The following is a 21189-nucleotide window of genomic DNA, read 5'->3' as shown; positions in this document are numbered from 1 at the left end:
CTGTTGATTCACTGTGTGACACTGGGAATATCATATGGACTGCCTTCTGGGAAGAGGATTTCAGCTTGAATAGCTCACCTGAGCTTTGGGGAGCTCCTTATAGTGGATCTGCTCCATAGCTGTTACTCCAGCCTCCTGAAGTAGTGTGACTAGCCTCTCTACCCCCTAGCATCCCCTCTTCTGTGGAGGAAGGACTACAGGATACACACAGCAGTGGGTGGCTCTGTCCCCTCCTCAGGGGATAGGATTTGCTCCTTTCATGTCTCTGTACCTCAATTTCCCAATGTGTAAACTGGGGATAATTCCTCAGAGGAGTGTTTTAACAATTTCAATGTTCTTGAAGTGGCTCAGATATTAGAAGCATTATTGTGCAAATGCCAGGTAGTGTGTTGTTCAGGGTTTCCTGCTTCTGAGTACTGTGTATTTTGAGGCTAGGTGCTGTCCTTGTACAACTTATTTTTAAACAGGCAGCTTATTACAGAACAGTATTTCCATTTGAGAGAGAGGGGTTGAATCCTTATTCACTAACCCATACCATCTGGATGTAATTTTATTTATTCTGATTTATAAGAGTAAAAATAATGAGTGTCCATCAGAATTCTCTGGGAGCCTTTACAATGTTTAAAATCCAGAGGGACAAAAAACAAACCTATAATGTGATCACAGGCCTCAGTGGGGTGCTAATGCTAACGTCTAACAATGGTATTTCAAATGTCAAAATTAACTATTTCAATTAGGTTAGTTTTGGCAGAAACATCCAGTAACTCTCATTATAATGTCACCCCTCTTGTCCTCCGCTCTGAATCCCAATGGACATTCCCATCCTACCTGTAGATTAGAGCCTGCACTCTCTCCGACCCCCTCAACCTCTCCATTACAGAAGCTTACTTAGGGCATGCCACCGCAGCGCTTTAACATGGCTGTGTAGTTGCAGCGTTCGGGAGGGAGGGTGTTTTTTCACACCCCTGAGCGAGAAAGTTGCAGCACTGTAAAGTGTCAGTGTAGACAAGCCCCAAGATTTAAAGCTCCTAAAGAAAAGAGGAGTCCTAAAGCATGAGGGCTAACCATATCTAACATTCTCTCCTTTGCAGCATGTGGAAACCTTTTTGGGTAGCTAACCAGATTGCTGACCACTCAACCTCTTTCAGTTCTTCCCTTTCTCTCTGCTCTCAATCACAGTACACTAGGCTGAGAGCTATGTCCCAAGAAGATTTAAAAGCAAGCTTTGATCTAGGAGCTTCTCATGTGTCATCTAAGTCAAAGTACCCATTTGAAAACAGAGATGTGGATAATTTTTGGGCTAAAGGTTGAAATAATTCTTGGCCTGGATATATAAGAAATGAAATCTCGCTACTTTAAGGTGCAAAAGGAGACCCCCTTCCTTTGATAGCACTGACATTTCAGCAGATAAAGGTTCTGCTGTCCTGTATTTAAATTACCCTTCTATTTACCGTAGAACAGGGTTACAAAAATAACTGGTCTCACAGTGAATCAGAGTGGAATTTTCCTGTCTTTCTCCCTGATGACTTTGCTAACTCCTAGAGAGTTGAAACTCCCATTTTCCAGCTGTGCGTGCAAAAAGAGACTGTTTATCTCTGTCATAAATATAAAGGGAAGGGTAAACCCCTTTGAAATCCCTCCTGGCCAGGGGAAAGCTCCTCTCACCTGTAAAGGGTTAAGAAGCTAAAGGTAACCTCGCTGGCACCTGACCAAAATGACCAATGAGGAGACAAGATACTTTCAAAAGCTGGGAGGAGGGAGAGAAACAAAGGGTTTGTCAGTCTGTCTGTAGTCGTCTTGGCCGGGGACAGAACAGGAATGGAGTCTTAGAACTTTTAGTAAGTAATCTAGCTAGGTATGTGTTAGATTATGATTTCTTTAAATGGCTGAGAAAAGAATTGTGCTGAATAGAATAACTATTTCTGTCTGTGTATCTTTTTTGTAACTTAAGGTTTTGCCTAGAGGGGTTCTCTATGTTTTTGAATCTCATTACCCTGTAAGATATATACCATCCTGATTTTACAGGGGGGATTTCTTTATTTCTATTTACTTCTATTTTTTATTAAAAGTCTTCTTGTAAAACACTGAATGCTTTTTCATTGTTCTCAGATCCAAGGGTTTGGGTTTGTGGTCACCTATGCAAATTGGTGAGGCTTTTTATCCAACATTTCCCAGGAAAGGGGGGGTGCAAGTGTTGGGAGGATTGTTCATTGTTCTTAAGATCCAAGGGTCTGGGTCTGTGGTCACCTATGCAAATTGGTGAGGCTTTTTACCAAACCTTGTCCAGGAAGTGGGGTGCAAGGTTTTGTGAAGTATTTTGGGGGGAAGGACGCGTCCAAACAGCTCTTCCCCAGTAACCAGTATTAGTTTGGTGGTGGTAGCGGCCATTCCAAGGATAACGGGGGTAATATTTGTTACCTTGGGGAAGTTTTGACCTAAGCTGGTAAAGATAAGCTTAGGAGGTTTTTCATGCAGGTCCCCACATCTGTACCCTAGAGTTCAGAGTGGGGGAGGAACCGTGACATGGTGGCACAGTGGTGGGATTAACCTGAAATCATTTTGAGATCCAGTTGAGATTTTTTGAACTAGAAATACAGATTTTAAAAAGGAATTTTTAGGAAGTCCAGAAGGCAGCTTTGAAACTGAAAGCAGCTTGGTTTCTCTCTGCTTTGTGGCCAAGCAGAGACAAAAGGGGATTATCTTGTGAATTGCAGGTTTTCTTGCCTGGAGGCAGGGTACTTAACTCCTGCAGGGAAATTCACAGTCTTCCAACCCAGAGGTTTTTTTTTTTCTTTTCTTCCTAAAAGTAAATAGGGGGTGTGTGCTCTACCCATTTGCCTGGAGACAAAAGTGGCAGGGTTTTTTTTTAGGATTTTGATTTTTTTTTTTTGTTTTACAAGGAGCACAGGTTTGAAAAGAAATTTTTTTTCTTCTTTGGGCTGGGTAAGCAGGTTTCCAAGTAGTTGGAGGTTTTTTGCTTTAATTTGGGCCCAGAGCAGAGACAAGGGAATTGTCTTTTTCTGTAGGCTGACAATCACTATCAGAGAATAGGTATCCTATTCCAGCACAGCAAAATTTTACAGCCAAGTTTTGTTTGTTTATTTCTAAACCTCGGGTGTAAAGTTAGTTAAAAACAGAGAGGTTAGAATGGCCAAATCCTCAGCTCGACTACAGCTGGAATTAGCCAAATTTCAGGCTGAGGAAAAACAAAGGGAACATGAAAGACAGATAGAACTCATGCGGCTGAAGGAGGAGGAGAAGGAAAAAGAGAGGAAGCATGTGGAGGAGATGGAGAGGATAAAGGCCCAGCAGAATATACCAACAAACCCTAGCAATCCTTCTCCAGGTACCACTTCCCATCCCAGAAAGTTCCCCACCTACAAGGCAGGTGATGACACTGAGGCCTTCTTAGAAAACTTCGAAAGGGCCTGCCTTGGGTACAACATCTCTACTGACCAATACATGGTAGAGCTGAGGCCGCAGCTCAGTGGACCCTTAGCTGAGGTGGCAGCTGAAATGCCTAAAGAACACATGAACAAGTATGAACTGTTTAAATCCAAGGCGAGAGTCAGAATGGGGATAACACCCGAGCAGTCTCGTCGGAGGTTCAGAGCCCTAAGGTGGAAACCAGACATGTCATTTACCCGACATGCCTACCACATTGTAAAACATTGGGATGCCTGGATATCAGGAGCAAGTGTTGAATCTCCAGTAAATTTGCCCTTCCTAATGCAAATGGAACAATTCTTAGAGGGTGTTCCTGAGGAAATAGAAAGATACATCCTAGATGGGAAACCCAAAACTGTAATTGAGGCAGGAGAGATTGGAGCCAGATGGGTGGAGGTGGCAGAGAAGAAGAAAACTGGTCGCAGTTGGAGCGGAGACCAGAAGGGACCACCCCAGACCACACCCTATTACCGGGGGCCGCCCAAAGCCCCACCTACCTCCCAAAGAACCCTCCAGACCCTTTATCGTCCCACCACCCCGTTCTCCAGCAACCCTCCTCGCCCCAGTGACCCGTCAGCTGGACGATGTTTTAAGTGTAACGAGCTGGGGCATGTAAAGGCCAACTGCCCCAAGAACCCCAACAGATTACAGTTCATTGCACCGGAATCACACCAGAGGTCCACAGGCCCAGATACCTCCCAGATACCCTTGGAGCGGAGGGAAACTGTGAGTGTGGGCGGGAAGAAGGTCACCGCGTGGAGGGACACCGGAGCACAAGTGTCAGCTATCCATGCTTCCTTAGTGGACCCCAATTTAATCAACCCAGAGATCCAAGTGACGATTCAACCCTTCAAGTCCAACTCTTTCAATTTGCCTACAGCCAAGTTGCCTGTCCAGTACAAGGGCTGGTCAGGAATGTGGACTTTTGCAGTCTATGATGATTATCCCATCCCCATGCTGTTGGGGGAAGACTTGGCCAATCATGTGAAGCAGGCCAAGAGGGTGGGAATGGTCACCCGCAACCAGGCTAAACAAGCCGTGAGGCCTAGCTCTGTTCCGGAAACTTCTATCAGGACCCAGTCAGAGGTGATGGACCTGGACCCCAGGCCAATGTCTGCAACAGCAGTAGTGGATCCAGTCCCAGAGACCCAGACGGAACCAGTCCCAGAACCGGAACCAGCCGAACAACCAACACCAGACCCCGTGTCAGCACTGAATCCAGTACTTGCAACCTCAACACCAGAGGGCCCCACCGAACCTGAACTGGCAGCAGCCGATAACCCTACACAAGAGGCTCAGCCGGAGCCTGAATCCCAACATAGTACACCAGCGGAGAGCGGTTCACAGTCAACAGGAACAGCTCCATCCCCTATATCGCTTCCAGAGGGACCAAGCCTAGGTCCACAATCCCATGAGGAACTGATGTCTCCAGCATCAAGGGAACAGTTCCAGACCGAACAGGAAGCAGATGAAAGCCTCCAGAGAGCTTGGACGGCGGCACGGAGCAACCCACCGCCTCTCAGCTCTTCTAATCGATCCAGGTTTGTTGTAGAAAGAGGACTTTTATACAAGGAAACTCTTTCTGGGGGACACCAGGAAGACTGGCATCCTCAGAGACAGTTGGTAGTTCCAACTAAATACCGGGCCAAGCTCTTGAGCTTAGCCCATGATCACCCTAGTGGCCATGCTGGGGTGAACAGGACCAAAGACCGTTTGGGGGGGTCATTCCACTGGGAGGGAATGGGCAAGGATGTTTCTACCTATGTCCAGTCTTGTGAGGTGTGCCAAAGAGTGGGAAAACCCCAAGACCAGGTCAAAGCTCCTCTCCAGCCACTCCCCATCATTGAAGTTCCATTTCAGCGAGTAGCTGTGGATATTCTGGGTCCTTTTCCGAAAAAGACACCCAGAGGAAAGCAGTACATACTGACTTTCATGGATTTTGCCACCCGATGGCCGGAAGCAGTAGCTCTAAGCAACACCAGGGCTAAAAGTGTGTGCCAGGCACTAGCAGACATTTTTGCCAGGGTAGGTTGGCCCTCCGACATCCTCACAGATGCAGGGACTAATTTCCTGGCAGGAACTATGAAAAACCTTTGGGAAGCTCATGGGGTAAATCACTTGGTTGCCACTCCTTACCATCATCAAACAAATGGCATGGTGGAGAAGTTTAATGGAACTTTGGGGGCCATGATACGTAAATTCGTAAATGAGCACTCCAATGATTGGGACCTAGTATTGCAGCAGTTGCTCTTTGCCTACAGAGCTGTACCACATCCCAGTTTAGGGTTTTCCCCATTTGAACTTGTATATGGCCGTGAGGTTAAGGGGCCATTGCAGTTGGTGAAGCAGCAATGGGAGGGATTTACACCTTCTCCAGGAACTAACATTCTGGACTTTGTAACCAACCTACAAAACACCCTCCGAACCTCTTTAGCCCTTGCTAGAGAAAACTTACAGGATGCTCAAAAAGAGCAAAAAGCCTGGTATGATAAACATGCCAGAGAGCGTTCCTTCAAAGTAGGAGACCAGGTCATGGTCTTAAAGGCGCTCCAGGCCCATAAAATGGAAGCATCGTGGGAAGGGCCATTCGTGGTCCAGGAGCGCCTGGGAGCTGTTAATTATCTCATAGCATTCCCCACCTCCAACCGAAAGCCTAAGGTGTATCATATTAATTCTCTAAAGCCCTTTTATTCCAGAGAATTAAAGGTTTGTCAGTTTACAGCCCAGGGAGGAGACGACGCTGAGTGGCCTGAAGGTGTCTATTACGAAGGGAAATGTGCTGGTGGTGTGGAAGAGGTGAACCTCTCCATGACCCTTGGGCGTATGCAGCGACAGCAGATCCAGGAGCTGTGCACTAGCTACGCGCCAACGTTCTCAGCCACCCCAGGACTGACTGGACGGGCATACCACTCCATTGACACAGGTAATGCTCACCCAATTAGGGTCCAACCTTACCGGGTGTCTCCTCAAGCTAAAACTGCTATAGAACGGGAGATCCAGGATATGTTACAGATGGGTGTAATCCGCCCCTCTGAAAGTGCATGGGCATCTCCAGTGGTTCTAGTTTCCAAACCAGATGGGGAAATACGTTTTTGCGTGGACTACCGTAAGCTAAATGCTGTAACTCACCCAGACAACTATCCCATGCCACGCACAGATGAACTATTAGAGAAACTGGGAAGGGCCCAGTTCATCTCTACCTTGGACTTAACCAAGGGGTACTGGCAGGTACCGCTAGATGAATCTGCCAAGGAAAGGTCAGCCTTCATCACACATCTCGGGCTGTATGAATTTAATGTACTCCCTTTCGGGCTGCGAAATGCACCCGCCACTTTCCAAAGACTTGTAGATGGTCTCCTAGCGGGATTAGGAGAATATGCAGTCGCCTACCTTGACGATGTGGCCATATTTTCGGATTCCTGGGCAGACCACCTGGAACATCTACAAAAAGTCCTTGAGCGCATAAGGGAGGCAGGACTAACTGTTAAGGCTAAGAAGTGTCAAATAGGCCTAAACAGAGTGACTTACCTTGGACACCAGGTGGGTCAAGGAACTATCAGCCCCCTACAGGCCAAAGTGGATGCTATCCAAAAGTGGCCTGTCCCAAAGTCAAAGAAACAGGTTCAATCCTTCTTAGGCTTGGCCGGTTATTACAGACGATTTGTACCGCACTACAGCCAAATCGCTGCCCCACTGACAGACCTAACCAAAAAGAAACAGCCAAATGCTGTTCAGTGGACCGGAAAGTGTCAGAAGGCCTTTAACAAGCTTAAAGCGACACTCATGTCTGACCCTGTACTAAGGGCCCCAGACTTTGACAAACCGTTCCTAGTAACCACAGATGCATCCGAGCGTGGTGTGGGAGCAGTTTTAATGCAGAAAGGACCTGATCAAGAATTCCACCCTGTAGTGTTTCTCAGCAAAAAACTGTCTGAGAGGGAAAGCAACTGGTCAGTCACTGAAAAAGAATGTTATGCCATTGTCTACGCTCTGGAAAAGCTACGCCCATATGTTTGGGGACGGCGTTTCCACCTGCAAACCGACCATGCTGCCCTAAAGTGGCTTCACACCGTCAAAGAAACTAACAAAAAACTTCTTCGGTGGAGTTTAGCTCTCCAAGATTTTGATTTCGACATCCAACACATCTCAGGAGCTTCTAACAAAGTGGCTGATGCACTCTCCCGTGAAAGTTTCCCAGAATCAACTGGTTAAAATCGTCCTTGAGATGTGGAAAATATTGTTAGTCTTTATGTACTTGGTAGTATATTTAGAGATGCATGTGTCTTATTAACTCTGTTTTCCTAGAGCTCCAGGAAGAAATCCCAGCCAGTGTTTCACCCTAGCTGAGATTTGGGGGGCGTGTCATAAATATAAAGGGAAGGGTAAACCCCTTTGAAATCCCTCCTGGCCAGGGGAAAGCTCCTCTCACCTGTAAAGGGTTAAGAAGCTAAAGGTAACCTCGCTGGCACCTGACCAAAATGACCAATGAGGAGACAAGATACTTTCAAAAGCTGGGAGGAGGGAGAGAAACAAAGGGTTTGTCAGTCTGTCTGTAGTCGTCTTGGCCGGGGACAGAACAGGAATGGAGTCTTAGAACTTTTAGTAAGTAATCTAGCTAGGTATGTGTTAGATTATGATTTCTTTAAATGGCTGAGAAAAGAATTGTGCTGAATAGAATAACTATTTCTGTCTGTGTATCTTTTTTGTAACTTAAGGTTTTGCCTAGAGGGGTTCTCTATGTTTTTGAATCTCATTACCCTGTAAGATATATACCATCCTGATTTTACAGGGGGGATTTCTTTATTTCTATTTACTTCTATTTTTTATTAAAAGTCTTCTTGTAAAACACTGAATGCTTTTTCATTGTTCTCAGATCCAAGGGTTTGGGTTTGTGGTCACCTATGCAAATTGGTGAGGCTTTTTATCCAACATTTCCCAGGAAAGGGGGGGTGCAAGTGTTGGGAGGATTGTTCATTGTTCTTAAGATCCAAGGGTCTGGGTCTGTGGTCACCTATGCAAATTGGTGAGGCTTTTTACCAAACCTTGTCCAGGAAGTGGGGTGCAAGGTTTTGTGAAGTATTTTGGGGGGAAGGACGCGTCCAAACAGCTCTTCCCCAGTAACCAGTATTAGTTTGGTGGTGGTAGCGGCCATTCCAAGGATAACGGGGGTAATATTTGTTACCTTGGGGAAGTTTTGACCTAAGCTGGTAAAGATAAGCTTAGGAGGTTTTTCATGCAGGTCCCCACATCTGTACCCTAGAGTTCAGAGTGGGGGAGGAACCGTGACAATCTCCTATATTCCATGTTATCATCCTCCCAGCCTTGCTGGGGTTTTATTTTGGTCACCTGACAAAGAGTAGCTGCAATATTTGTGTGTCCACAGCTGACTGCTTTAAACGAAGAAAAACGTGAGGCTGCTGTGTGCACGATTGAACTGTAGGTTTAAATACCTACATCTGTATTCAGATACACATCTCTGACTAGCTACCTTTGTCTTTATGGGCAGGGTTCCAGATCAGCTCGTGAATCGCAGCAGCCTAACATGGTTTTGTTTTGTTTTGTTTTTTGTTTAAGCACAATTAAATTAATGGAAACAAAAGGCAAAAAGACTTGTTATTCCCCCCCCCCCATTTATAGATCAGAGCAATTACTGCTTTCTTACGCTGAAGGAAGGATGGTTGGTATTGTTTCTAAATTGCATTCTCCCAACTGCTGCATTTTTGTGTCTTCAGCTAAAATATCTACTCTCTGAAAAAGACACAGACGTGCTGGAGCAGCTCATCCTTCCCATCCCCCACTTCTCCTTCGTTTATCAACAGTGCGTCAGTGGAAATTTCCACTGTCTGCTTATGTGTGAGAGACCACAAAGCAGTAAACCTGCCTTTGGGAGAAAAGCTACTGCAGTTTTAGGAGCACAGTAAAAAGCAGCACACAACTTGCATTTAGAAATGGAATGAAATTCTGTAAAAGCAAAGCCAAAATAGCATGGAAAAGTGGGGCGGTTCATGAATGAATGTTGTTGCTAACTGCTAAAGAGCATGCGAACCTTGATGTAGTACGATCTATTAGAACTTGCTTTCCTTTCCTTTTTGGTTGGAACTATGAAAGGATTTCAGGGTCCTGCATCTTTGCTGTGGTAGTCAATATCTTAACTGAAAATAGGATTTTCCTTCCTTGGCCATGCACATCCTTTGGGAAACGTTAAAAGAGTTGTAATTTATTCCACTATTGTTAGGCTTTACCCATTGTTTTTTTTATATAAAGTCTAAAGTATGTGACTTCTCTTACTCACTGGAGATAAGACAGTATTAAGGCATTTCTGTTTTTCCAAATGTATTGGGCCCAATCCTGCTCCCCATTGAAGTCCCTGAGACTTTGCAATTAGGCCTCATTGTAGCATTCATGAGAGGAGTAGTTTCACATAACTAGTCCTATTGAAGTCATGGGGTGTAAATTGTCATAGTTCCACTTGACCTCATGCACTGAGGATCTGCCCCAAGGGGACTAGTTGCTTCAGTACAGACTAGAGGATTGGGTCCCTTAAGTAGTGTCATGGGAGATTTTGCCATTCAAGCCTAATACAGGGAAATTCAGTACTTTAATTCAGTTTTCCAAATTGCAGCACTTCTGCTACAAAAGGTTATTAGTGTCCATTGCTGCACATTCATTTAGGGGCTGGGAATGCTCAGTTAAGGAAATCCTCCTTTATTGTTTTCTCCTTGTGTGCAGCATTCACCTCTGTGCAGCAGGCCAGCGTAAGACCTTTGCACCACTTATGTCCCACCTTTACCCTTAAAAGTGGCGTATAGGATATGTCTACACTGCAGCAGGGAGCGAGCATCCCAGCACAAGTAGAGAGACTTGTGTTAGCTCTGCTCGAGCTAGCATGCTAGCCGTAACAGTGCGGACAATGCAACACGCAGCTACTCGAGTTCAAGGCTGCCCAAACCCCAGGGTCCAATCTCAGGTGACTACCCCAAACCACTTATCTGCACTGCAACCTCCAAACTGCTATTTTTAGTGCACTAGCTTGAGCAGAGCTAACATGCCTCTATCTACCTGGGCTGGGAGGTTCGCTCCCAGTTGCAGTGTAGGCAGACCCATAGGCTTTGTGCTGCCCCTCCGTAGTGGGGGAATTTTGTTCTCTCTCTGTGTGTAATACCTGTTGATGGTCATGGGACTTCCTCTCGCAGGTATTTAGATTGGAGGAGTTTGTTTTCCTCATATGTCATAATATGGAAAACGTAAAGAACTTTTTGTTGTTGACACATTCTCTGCACTCTGTGTTCTGATGTATATGTAGGCCCAGTTTCTCATCTTGGGTGCCTGGCACTTGTTGCATAGCTCAACACTTTTGTGAGTGTGCTGTGATGCATTGTATGCACCTGAAATTAGATTACATTAGAATCTGGCCCTTACTGTGGGGAAAAAGTACTACATGTCAGATATAATTTCCAAGTAAAACTAGCTGGTACACTTGGCCTCTGTTTGTTTTGAGTATGGATTGTTCTGGGTTTTACGTAGGGCCCTACCAAATTCCCAGTCAATTTTGGTCAATTTCACAGTCATAGGATTTTAACAATCGTAAATGTCATTATTTCAGCTATTTAAATCTGAAATTTCATGGTGTTGTAATTGTAGGGGTCCTGACCAAGAAAGAAGGTGTGTGTGTAGGGGGAGGGGGGGTCACAAGGTTATTGCAGTGGGGGTTGTGGTACTGCTACCTTTGCTTCCGTGCTGCTGCTGGGCGACCAGAGAGCAGTGACTGCTGGCCAGGATCCCAGCTCTGAAGGCAGAGCTGCTGCCAGCAGCAGTGCAAAGATAAGGATGGCCTGGTGTGGTACTGCCACCCTTACCTCTGCGCTGCTGCCTGCAGAGCTGGGTCCACAGTCAGCAACTGCCGCTCTCCAGCCACCCACCTCTGAAGGCAGCAGCGCAGAAGTAAGGGGGGCCTGGTATGGTATGGTATTGCTGGCGGAGCGCTGCCTTCAGAGCTGGGTGCCCACCCAACAGCCACTGCTCTCTGGCTGCCCAGCTCTGAAGACAGCAAAGTAGTAAGGGTGGAAATACTGTAACCCCCCCTATAATAACCTTGCAACCCCCCCCCCCCGCAACTCCCTTTTGGGCTAGAACCCCCAATTTGAGAAATGCTGGTCTCTCCCATGAAAATCTGTATAGTATAGAGTAAAAGCACACAAAAGACCAGATTTCACGGTCCGTGACGTGTTTTTCATGGCCGTAAATTTGGTAAGGCCCTAATTATATGTGAAGAAAATATGGTTCCCCTTTGTGGCTGACTCGTTTTTGCATTCTACTGAGGTATACTTCAGAGAGAGCAGTTGTCTTTACTCACATAGCTTTAATAAATGCGACTGTACAGAAGTTTTAAAACAAAAAGCTAAATGGGAATTATTGTGCGGTCTACTGTATCTTTAATGAATGCTGCAGTTGGAAACTGTCTACTCACTGTAATCGTCTAATCTTTAATAGGACTTCTGAGAGACAGCTGAGACTTCCTTTGTACTGTACTGTAGTTAAAGCCTTACCAAAAGCAAGCTGATGGATTAAAAATCCCCACAACTACAAGTTTATTTACAATGCCAAATTGCCATCTATTTCTTATCTTTCAACATGAATATGCTGGCTGCAGTAAAATCACTCAAAATATGCAAGAGCCGTGGACCTCGCTCTCTGAAAAAATTTGAGGATATGGGAATTGTATGAGGATTTATTTCTGAACACTGAAATACAATATCCAGTTGTAGTCTCTCCTCCAAAATGGGACTAGCATATGTTTGGAAGAGCAATAGACCTTACCATTCGCTCTATCCCACTGGAGTTTAAAAAGATTCCTTCAAAATGAAAAGTGAATTAATAGAACAGGATCCAATGCGTGAGTTACTTGACTTGAGTGACTGCAGAAGTGACATAGGGGCCTTAAATAGAAATGGAGCGTCCTCAGTTTTCAGAAGTTAAAGCATGTCACTAATGAATACATGCTCATTTGGGCTAGCTCCAGCTCGCTCGCTCTCCTCCCTCCCTACTTCCTGCTGCTATTTTAAACTTCCACTCAGTTATAAAGTAGTGTTGGGATGGATGAAATATTGCCCATATGATATATAAGCTTTAGATGTTTGACACTGACATCTGTTCGTGAGTCCATTCTCCACATGGCAAGGATCCCTGAGGAGAAATGCATTGAATTCAAGGAGGGAAAGTGTACATTTTTTTTAACTCAAATAAATATGCAACTTCTAAATGGTGTGAAAAATACTATGTATGTAAATGTATGGAGTAAGTAAAGGCAGACCTCTGATTCCAGTTTGAGTGCACAGACAAGAAATGGTGCCCTGTGAATAGGAAAGATGCCCACTTCCATTGTTTTCGGTTGTGTAGCTCCATATAAATTGACTTACCTGTGTTTTAAATCCATAATGTTACTGAGCTTTGTTTTAAAAACAGTTCAAAAAAACAAAATATAAGGTATTCCTCATAGATAATTGGGAGTTTGGTTTTACAATTCCAACAGAATGACGGTATGAATAAAAGCTTTTGCAGTGCATATATCTTATTTTATTGTATCTGTGTGTGTTTTCCATTACAGGTATTTTTTGGTAGACTTTGATGGCCCACCTACGATTGTTTCAACGATGATGGACCATTTAGGACGTGATGTTGATGTAATTAGACCTACTTTTTTAAAGCATCCAGTATCAAAGACAGAAGAATGTGGTGGCATAATCCCAGTCAACTATGAAGATAAACTATATACCAAGAAAAAATGAGTATCCAAAAGACCATATCTGAAACCTTTTTATTTTAGCCCTGCTTTCGGATACAACTGTGGTCATAATTTTTGTCTACGTACAGAGTCATCTATTGTAGTCATATGGCATCTGGAGTTAATGTAACCTTTAGCTTTCTTTTTTGTTGTTAATTAAATAGTTAATTTGTATTCTTATGTTAATAGTTGATGACTAGTCTAAAAATTGATTTGCTTTCCTCGTAAAGCATTACATCTGATGAAGTTCTGTCTACCCATCAGGAGACTAAAAATAGCAATTTTTTTTTCAGTAAGATTACTTCAGACTTTGTACACAGTAGATTAAGAAAGCTCTGTTCGACAATGTATACTGTATAGCGGTATGATTTTTTTTATTTTAAACAAGATAATAAAGGTGATTCGAAATAAGCTTTGTTTGTTGTTGAAGACTATAAAAGGTGCAGGGAAATGTTACACTTATACCCTGCCATAAGGCATTCTAACCTACTCTTCTGAATATAATCACAGGGGGTTGGTCTAAGTACAAATAAACACTCTCTATGGAAGAAGGTAGATACTTCCAGATGGCAGTTCCGAGAATGACTGGACTAGTGTGAGCAGAAAAATGCAAGATATTGTCCTTTGTTTTACTATAAGATGGAGCCACCTGACACTTTACATTTAGAAACATTTCAAACAAAATAAACTAATTTTTTGGCTTTCCCCTATTCCTGTACTGATGGAGAAAACGGGGAGACATGGTAGGTATTACCACTAGAGTATTACCTGCTGGGGGTCCTCTGACTGTTAGATCCCTGAGGAAATCCCCATTTCTTCCTCCCCCCATTTACCCTGTCCTTTCATTGCATCCACCATCTTTCCCATCAAGGAGACAAGCTGTGGTTTCCTTCTAAAGTCCATAAACACTGTTGCTTACTTAGCTAGAGAGGACACTCCCCAACTGGGCATGCTGCATCTGGAAACCCTCCTCCTCCTCCCCTTCCCCCTCACCCCCCCGGCAACCCTTGCTGAACTGGAGATCAAGAGACCAACCCAGGAACTGAACTCTGATTCCCACAGGAATTCCGAGGGGTTTGTTAGTGATATTGCTCTGCAAGTGCTCTTCTATAAGGAAAGAACAAATTTGTTATCTTGCTCCCGGAGTCTGTAGAGTTTCACTTTTTCAAAGGTGATGCTGTAGCCATAAGAAGTTTGATTAAAAATGGTGAAAGATAAGAACAAATTCTCCTTTTATTAAAAAAAAAAAAAAAAAGTGACCAGCAAAAGGGGAGAAAAAGTCATCATCCCACTATTCTCCCCACAACCACAGATTCCTACAACGACGACAAGAATGTCTAATCTAAAATAAGGCAGAATTTCCTTCATACAGCCACCTTTTCAAACTATTCAATCCTTTGCACATCCAAGAAACCAAAAAGGGAACACAAATAAGGAGATCCCTTCCTGTCCTATCGTGTCCAGTCCCTGTTATCATAGGCAACCATTCCATGTAATCCCATTTATAAATTTGAGTTCCATCTTAAAACTAGGTAGCTTGTTTGTCTCCACTACACTATACTCAGCTGTGAACACACTTTAACTTTCTTTGGCAGGTCACTATCAAATGTTCCTTGCTGTAGAATTTTTTTTTTTTTATTTAAACAATGTATCGGTTTGGATCTGGTCTAATGAAGCTTTCCCTTAGGCTGGGATCTTGTGTTCTGTGTTTCGTTGTAACAAAAAAGGCAATTGCAAGTTTCCAACCTTGCAAAATGGGGCAGAGAAGAATGCCAATAGAGCCAGTATGTATATAAACGTAGAAAGGTTGCTTTTATCCTCTTGCCTTTTGAGCGTATAGTGTAGAAATGTAAAATCTGATTTCTTACTAGTTTTTGTTTCAATCCCTAGCTTTTAGGTACATGTTCAAAAAGAATACCCAGGTATTTATTGGATGGGTGCTTAATATTAAGTGCATGCATAAGCCATGGTAGGGTTGGGGCCTCAGAAAGGTCAGACTTTTGTACCTCTTCCTTTTGGAAGGCCCGATCCTGCTCTCATAAAATCAATGGCAGAACTCTCAGGGATTCCAAGAAGAACCGGGGGATTGGGACCCAAAGCAACTGGATAGTGGAAATATCTCAAGGCTCTTTGGGAGACAGTATGTAGAAACCCGACTATCCCAATATTAAGGGGAAAGGTGACCATTATGCCACAAAACAAGGTTTAAGGAGATGTTCAAGATATTACTGTCTAATGTGCTCCTTTCAACTACCACTAGTCCCTGCAGCTATAAAAAGGATTGATTTAAAAATCCTATTACTCTTCAGAATAGAAATATTGACCATAAACCTACAATACCAAGCAAAGGCAAACTTTTTCTGGCCCCATGCATGCCTAAATAAGCGTTTGTGCTTTATTAATCACAGGCTTTGTGTGTAAACAGTCAACTAATTAAAAAGCTGGTTCACAACAGTATGTACCCATTTCTTCATAATTGATGCTTTCCAGTATGAACATTATGGTTTTTTGGGTTACAAATATAGCTCAACCCAGCTTGTGATCCAGACCTGTAGTTAGTTATTCTGGGAAGCTAGTATGTAACTGGAACCTTTGGAGTGGACGTTCACGTACACCAAAAAACTCGCTTACACTCAGGTAATTATGGTTTTCAGCAAATTGACCAATGAGTCTGCCATATGAGAAACTTGGATAGTAACTCAACCCCGAGTGAACATAAATGTCCACTTGTAGTGTCAGGGAAATCTTAGCCTTCTGGTAATAAATTTGGGTACAGTGTCAGTTGCCTTTTGTGATAGTTGAATGTTTATTCATCTCAATGAGCTGTGAGAGACTCTTGATCTTCAGGAATACAATTTCAAGAGTGTAGAGTAAGCTGGATAGCTGACAGAATCAGTACTGCCAAACCACTTCCAAATCATTAAAATGCCAAAAATCATTGGTATGTTTAAAAAAATAATTAAACTTTATTAACTAGAGAAACAGATGTTGAAATTATTTATAGCCTTCCTCAGCTTGTGCTCTCCAGGCTTAAAGGGAAGTAGTTTTATACTCCTAGAAATAATAATTTACTTATATAGTCCCTGTCATCTGAGAATCTTGGAGCACTACACTGAGGTGGCTAAGTATTAAAATGCTGATTGACAGCTCTTCGATCAGCTCAGCAGTGGTTCCCATTGGCTATCTTAAAGTCAGATAACAAGTATGCATATATGGTTCCAGGGAGCAGACCCTAGGTCCCCTTGTTCTGTCTTAAATTGCTTCCTTGCTTCTTTGCTGACATTCGCTCTCACTCACACATCCTCTCACTCACACATCCACCCACTCCCTAAATCTTGCATCTCTGAGAGTTCCTTCAGCACCATGTCTTAAGGCCAAGTTTTCAAAGGGGCCTCACCATAGCCTCCGCTTTTGCACCTGTAAGTTTGTGTATGCAGTGATTTAGTTCTGTAGAGCCAGAATCATGCATTTTCCTAGCATCAGACTGGCCTATACAAATTCTGTTTGGTGGTGGTGTGAACTTAAAGGCTTTTGATCCTCAGTGCCAGCAGAACAACATTATTTTGGAGATTAATTAAGCATTTTAAAGGGATTATCATGCTCCCATGCTCCCAACCACTCTTCTGCTTAAAAGGAACAAAATGTCAAGTGTCAAAGCTGTTGCCTGAGTTGGTTGTGACAAAAGCACATGGATACAAAAATTTTGTACTGTTTCAAAAGTCTTCCAAGGAATAATTAAAATGACCACTTTTACACATTTTATTATGTATAAATGTACGTTTTGCTGCTGGAGCCTGTGTAGTCCAGAGTCTTAGGTATCATCTATCATTGGTGATATGAAGTGATGCAGTAGTCCCAGGATAGTGAAGGGGTGTTTACGGGCCACTTCACCTTGAATGGTCCCTCGAAATATGTGTTAACTAGACATATTGTTAACTAACAATCTGTTCCACCTTGTCTTTAGCTGTGATGCTCGTTTCCCAGACCTGAAGAAGGGCTCTGTGTAAGGGCTTGTCTACACTAGAAACGTAAGTCAACTGATGTTAGGTCAACTTTTCTGTGGTGGTTCATGTCTACTCTACCCTCCTTGGGTCGGTGGTGCACAGTCTCACTAGAAATGCTTCCAGTGACTTAAGAGGGAGCAGCGTGGGGGGCTGAGAGCCTGGGTCTCAGCTCCCCGCCAGGAGCCTGGCTGCCTCCCCCCGCGCTGTCGGATCCCTGCTGCCAGGAGCTTGGCTGTCCCCTGGGCTCCCCACTCCCCATCATCAGGAGCCTGGCTGCCTCCCAAGCTCCCTGCTGCAGCCAGGTTCCCAGCTGTGAGCTCTGTGCTCTGAATCCAGGCGGCTCTCGGGAGCCTCGGTGCAGCCACTGGGCTCCTGGCAGGAAGTGGGGAGCGGAAACCTCTGGGCAGCTGGTGGGAGGGTTTGGGCAGCCGCTAGGCTGTGCCTGCCCAGCTTCCCACTCCCAGCTCTGAGCCAGGCTGAGCTCTCTGTTCCCTGTGGGGAGCCCAGCGGCTGCCCAAGGCTCTCGGCTCCCCACCGGGAGCCCGGGAGCTGCCTGGACTCCAGGTGTGGAGCCCTCTGCCGGGAGTCCAGCTGTGTCAGGGAGCCAGGGGGAGCAGCTGGACTCTTGGCAGTGGGGAGCCAGGAACCTCCAGGCAGCTGCCCAGCTGGCAGTGGGGAGCCTGGGCAGCAGCTGGACTGGGAGCTGGGAGCCAGGGGGCAGCCATGCTATGAGGAGGGAATGGGGTGGGCGCAGCCCAGCTTGGAGTTGGGAGCCCAGGGGGCCATGAGGCTCTAGCTAGAGCCCCCCAACCAGCCCAGTGACAGCCATGCTTTTGTGTCAGTTTCATGGCTCCAGCTGTGAAATTGACAAGAATGACAGCTAACAGCTGTTGTAAGTAACCCAGTGTCTACACACACATTGTGTCACCCTAACTACACCGACATAAACTCTACACCCCTTGTGGAGATGGAGTTATGTCGGTGTAGTAGGGCACTTACATCGGCGGGAGCAAGGCTGTAGTGTATACACTGACATAATTTGGTAAGCTGCCTTATGTTGACCTAACTCTGTGATGTAGATGAAGCCTAAGCTTGAAAGCTGATCACTCTCACCAACAGAAGTTGGTCCAATAAAATATATTACCTCACCCACCTTGTCCCTGGCATTGGTGATGTCAGTTTTCTTGTCACAAGTTTCTAACCTTCTGTTTTGAAAAAAGCCTTCTAAATTTAAAGCCATCCCTTAGAAGCATAGTTTGTCAAAGAGATTTTTCCTGAGAATTCATCAGTCATCAATATTAATATCCTGCTGCCCTCCCACTCCATCTTAGAATGGTCAAGCATTTTCATTATTGCCATCCCTAAACAGTTTTTAAAAAATGATGCCAGGCTCCTAAATAGCATTAGTTTGGCTTAAAAAATCATGAGGTTTTTTTTTTTAAAAGTGGGGTTCTTTTCATTTGCCTTCTGCTTTTCAGTCTTGAGCAGTCACTTTTTCAAGCTTCTTTGTGCATCCAGGATGGCTGGAAACATCATTTTTAAACGAAAGTTGAGATTCTCACATAATCATCTGACTCCAAGAGCTGGAGCTTTAAGAAAAACACCAAATATAATGAATGAGGCTCATGGAGGTTGGCAACACTGCACCTCTCTCTCTCTCTCTGTGAAGAGGGGTGGAAAGGTTCCTTCCCCACTCTGAACTCTAGGGTATAGATGTGGGGACCTGCATGAAAACCCCCCAAGCTTATTTTTACCAGCTTAGGTTAAAACTTCCCCAAGGTACAAACTATTTTACTTTTTGTCCCTGGACCTTATTGCTGCCACCACCAAGCGTCTAACAAATATAACAGGGAAAGAGCTCACTTGGAAACTTCTTTCCCCCCAAAATCCCTCCAAGCCCTACACCCCCTTTCCTGGGGAAGACTTGATAAAAATCCTCACCAATTTGCATAGGCTAACACAGACCCAAACCCTTGGATCTTAAGAACAATGAAAAAGCAATCAGATTCTTAAAAGAAGATTTTTAATTAAAGAAAAAGTAAAAGAATCACCTCTGTAAAATCAGGATGGTAAATACCTTACAGGCTAATCAGATTCAGAACACAGATTCATAGATTCATACATATTTAGGTCAGAAGGGACCATTATGATCATCTAGTCTGACCTCCTGCACAATGCAGGCCACAGAATTTCACCCACCACTCCTGCAAAAAACCTCTCTCATGTCTGAGCTACTGAAGTCCTCAAATCGTGGTTTAAAGATTTCAAGGAGCAGAGAATCCTCCAGCAAGTGACCAGTGCCCCATGCTACAGAGGAAGGTGAAAAACCTCCAAGGCCTCTTCCAATCTGCCCTGGAGGAAAATTCCTTCCAGACCCCAGATATGGCGATCAGCTAAACCCTGAGCATATGGGCAAGATTCACCAGCCAGATACTACAGAAAATTCTTTCCTGGGTAACTCAGATCCCACCCCATCTAACATCCTATTACAGGCCATTGGGCCTATTTATCATGAATATTTAATTACCTAAACCATGTTATCCCATTATATCATCTCCTCCATAAACTCATTGAGTTTAATCTTAAAGCCAGATAGATCTTTTGCCCCCACTGCTTCCCTTGGAAGGCTATTCCAAAACTTCACTCCTCTGATGGTTAGAAACCTTTGTCTAATTTCAAGTCTAAACTTCCTGGTGGCCAGTTTATATCCATTTGTTCTTGTGTCCACATTGGTACTGAGCTTAAATAATTCCTCTCCCTCTCCGGTATTTATCCCTCTGATATATTTATAGAGAGCAATCATATCTCCCCTCAACCTTCTTTTAGTTAGGCTAAACAAACCAAGCTCCTTGAGTCTCCTTTCATAAGACAAGTTTTCCATTCCTCGGATCATCCTAGTAGCCCTTCTCTGTACCTGTTCCAGTTTGAATTCATCCTTAAACATGGGAGACCAGAACTGCACATAGTATTCCAGATGAGGTCTCACCAGTGCCTTGTATAACGGTACTAAAACCTCCTTATCCCTACTGGAAACACCTCTCCTGATGCATCCCAAGACCGCATTAGCTTTTTTCATGGCCAAATCACATTGGCGGCTCATAGTCATCCTATGATCAACCAATAAACCAAGGTCCTTCTCCTCCTCTGTTACTTCTAATTGATGCATCCCCAGCTTATAACTAAAATTCTTGTTATTAATTCCTAAATGCACGACCTTACACTTCTCACTATTAAATTTCATCCTATTACTATTACTCCAGTTTACAAGGTCATCCAGATCCTCCTGTAGGATATCCCTGTCCTTCTCTAAATTGGCAATACCTCCCAGCTTCGTCTCATCCGCAAACTTTATTAGCACACTTCCACTTTTTGTGTTGAGGTCAGTAATAAAAAGATTAAATAAGATTGGTCCCAAAACCGATCCTTGAGGAGCTCCACTGGTAACCTCCCTCCAGCTTGACAGTTCACCTTTCAGTAGGACCCGTTGTAGTCTCCCCTTTAACCAATTCCTTATCCACCTTTCAATTTTCATATTGATCCCCATCTTATCCAATTTAACTAATAATTCCCCATGTGGCACGGTATCAAATGCCTTATGAAATCTAGGTAAATTAGATCCACTGCGTTTCCTTTGTCCAAAAAATCTGTTACTTTCTCAAAGAAAGGAGTACTTGTGGCACCTTAGAGACTAACCAATTTATTTGAGCTTAAGCTTTCATGAGCTACAGCTCATTCATTGGATGCATACCGTGGAAAGTGTAGAAGATCTTTTTATACACACAAAGCATGAAAAAATACCTCCCCCCCACCCCACTCTCCTGCTGGTAATAGCTTATCTAAAGTGACCACTCTCCTTACAATGTGTATGATAATCAAGGTGGGCCATTTCCAGCACAAATCCAGGGTTTAACAAGAACGTCTGGGGGGGGGGGGGAAAACAAGGGGAAATAGGTTACC

General features: G+C 44.1%; 1 protein-coding gene across 1 annotated transcript in view; it reads left to right on the top strand.

Moving 5' to 3' along the window:
• Positions 1-13631, top strand: part of MRPS6 (mitochondrial ribosomal protein S6) — a 79946-nt gene extending 66315 nt beyond the window's left edge. The window contains exon 3 of the mRNA XM_084617951.1: positions 13052-13631. Coding sequence (XP_084474077.1) covers positions 13052-13232 — 181 coding nt within the window. The 3' untranslated portion in view covers positions 13233-13631. The remainder of the gene's footprint in view (positions 1-13051) is intronic.
• Positions 13632-21189: the final 7558 nt, after the last annotated feature.

The sequence above is a fragment of the Lepidochelys olivacea genome, assembly GCF_965140295.1.
Source record: "Lepidochelys olivacea isolate rLepOli2 genome assembly, chromosome: 1".
NCBI classification, from domain to species: Eukaryota; Metazoa; Chordata; order Testudines; family Cheloniidae; genus Lepidochelys; species Lepidochelys olivacea.
This window is presented reverse-complemented; position numbering and strand designations above follow the sequence as displayed.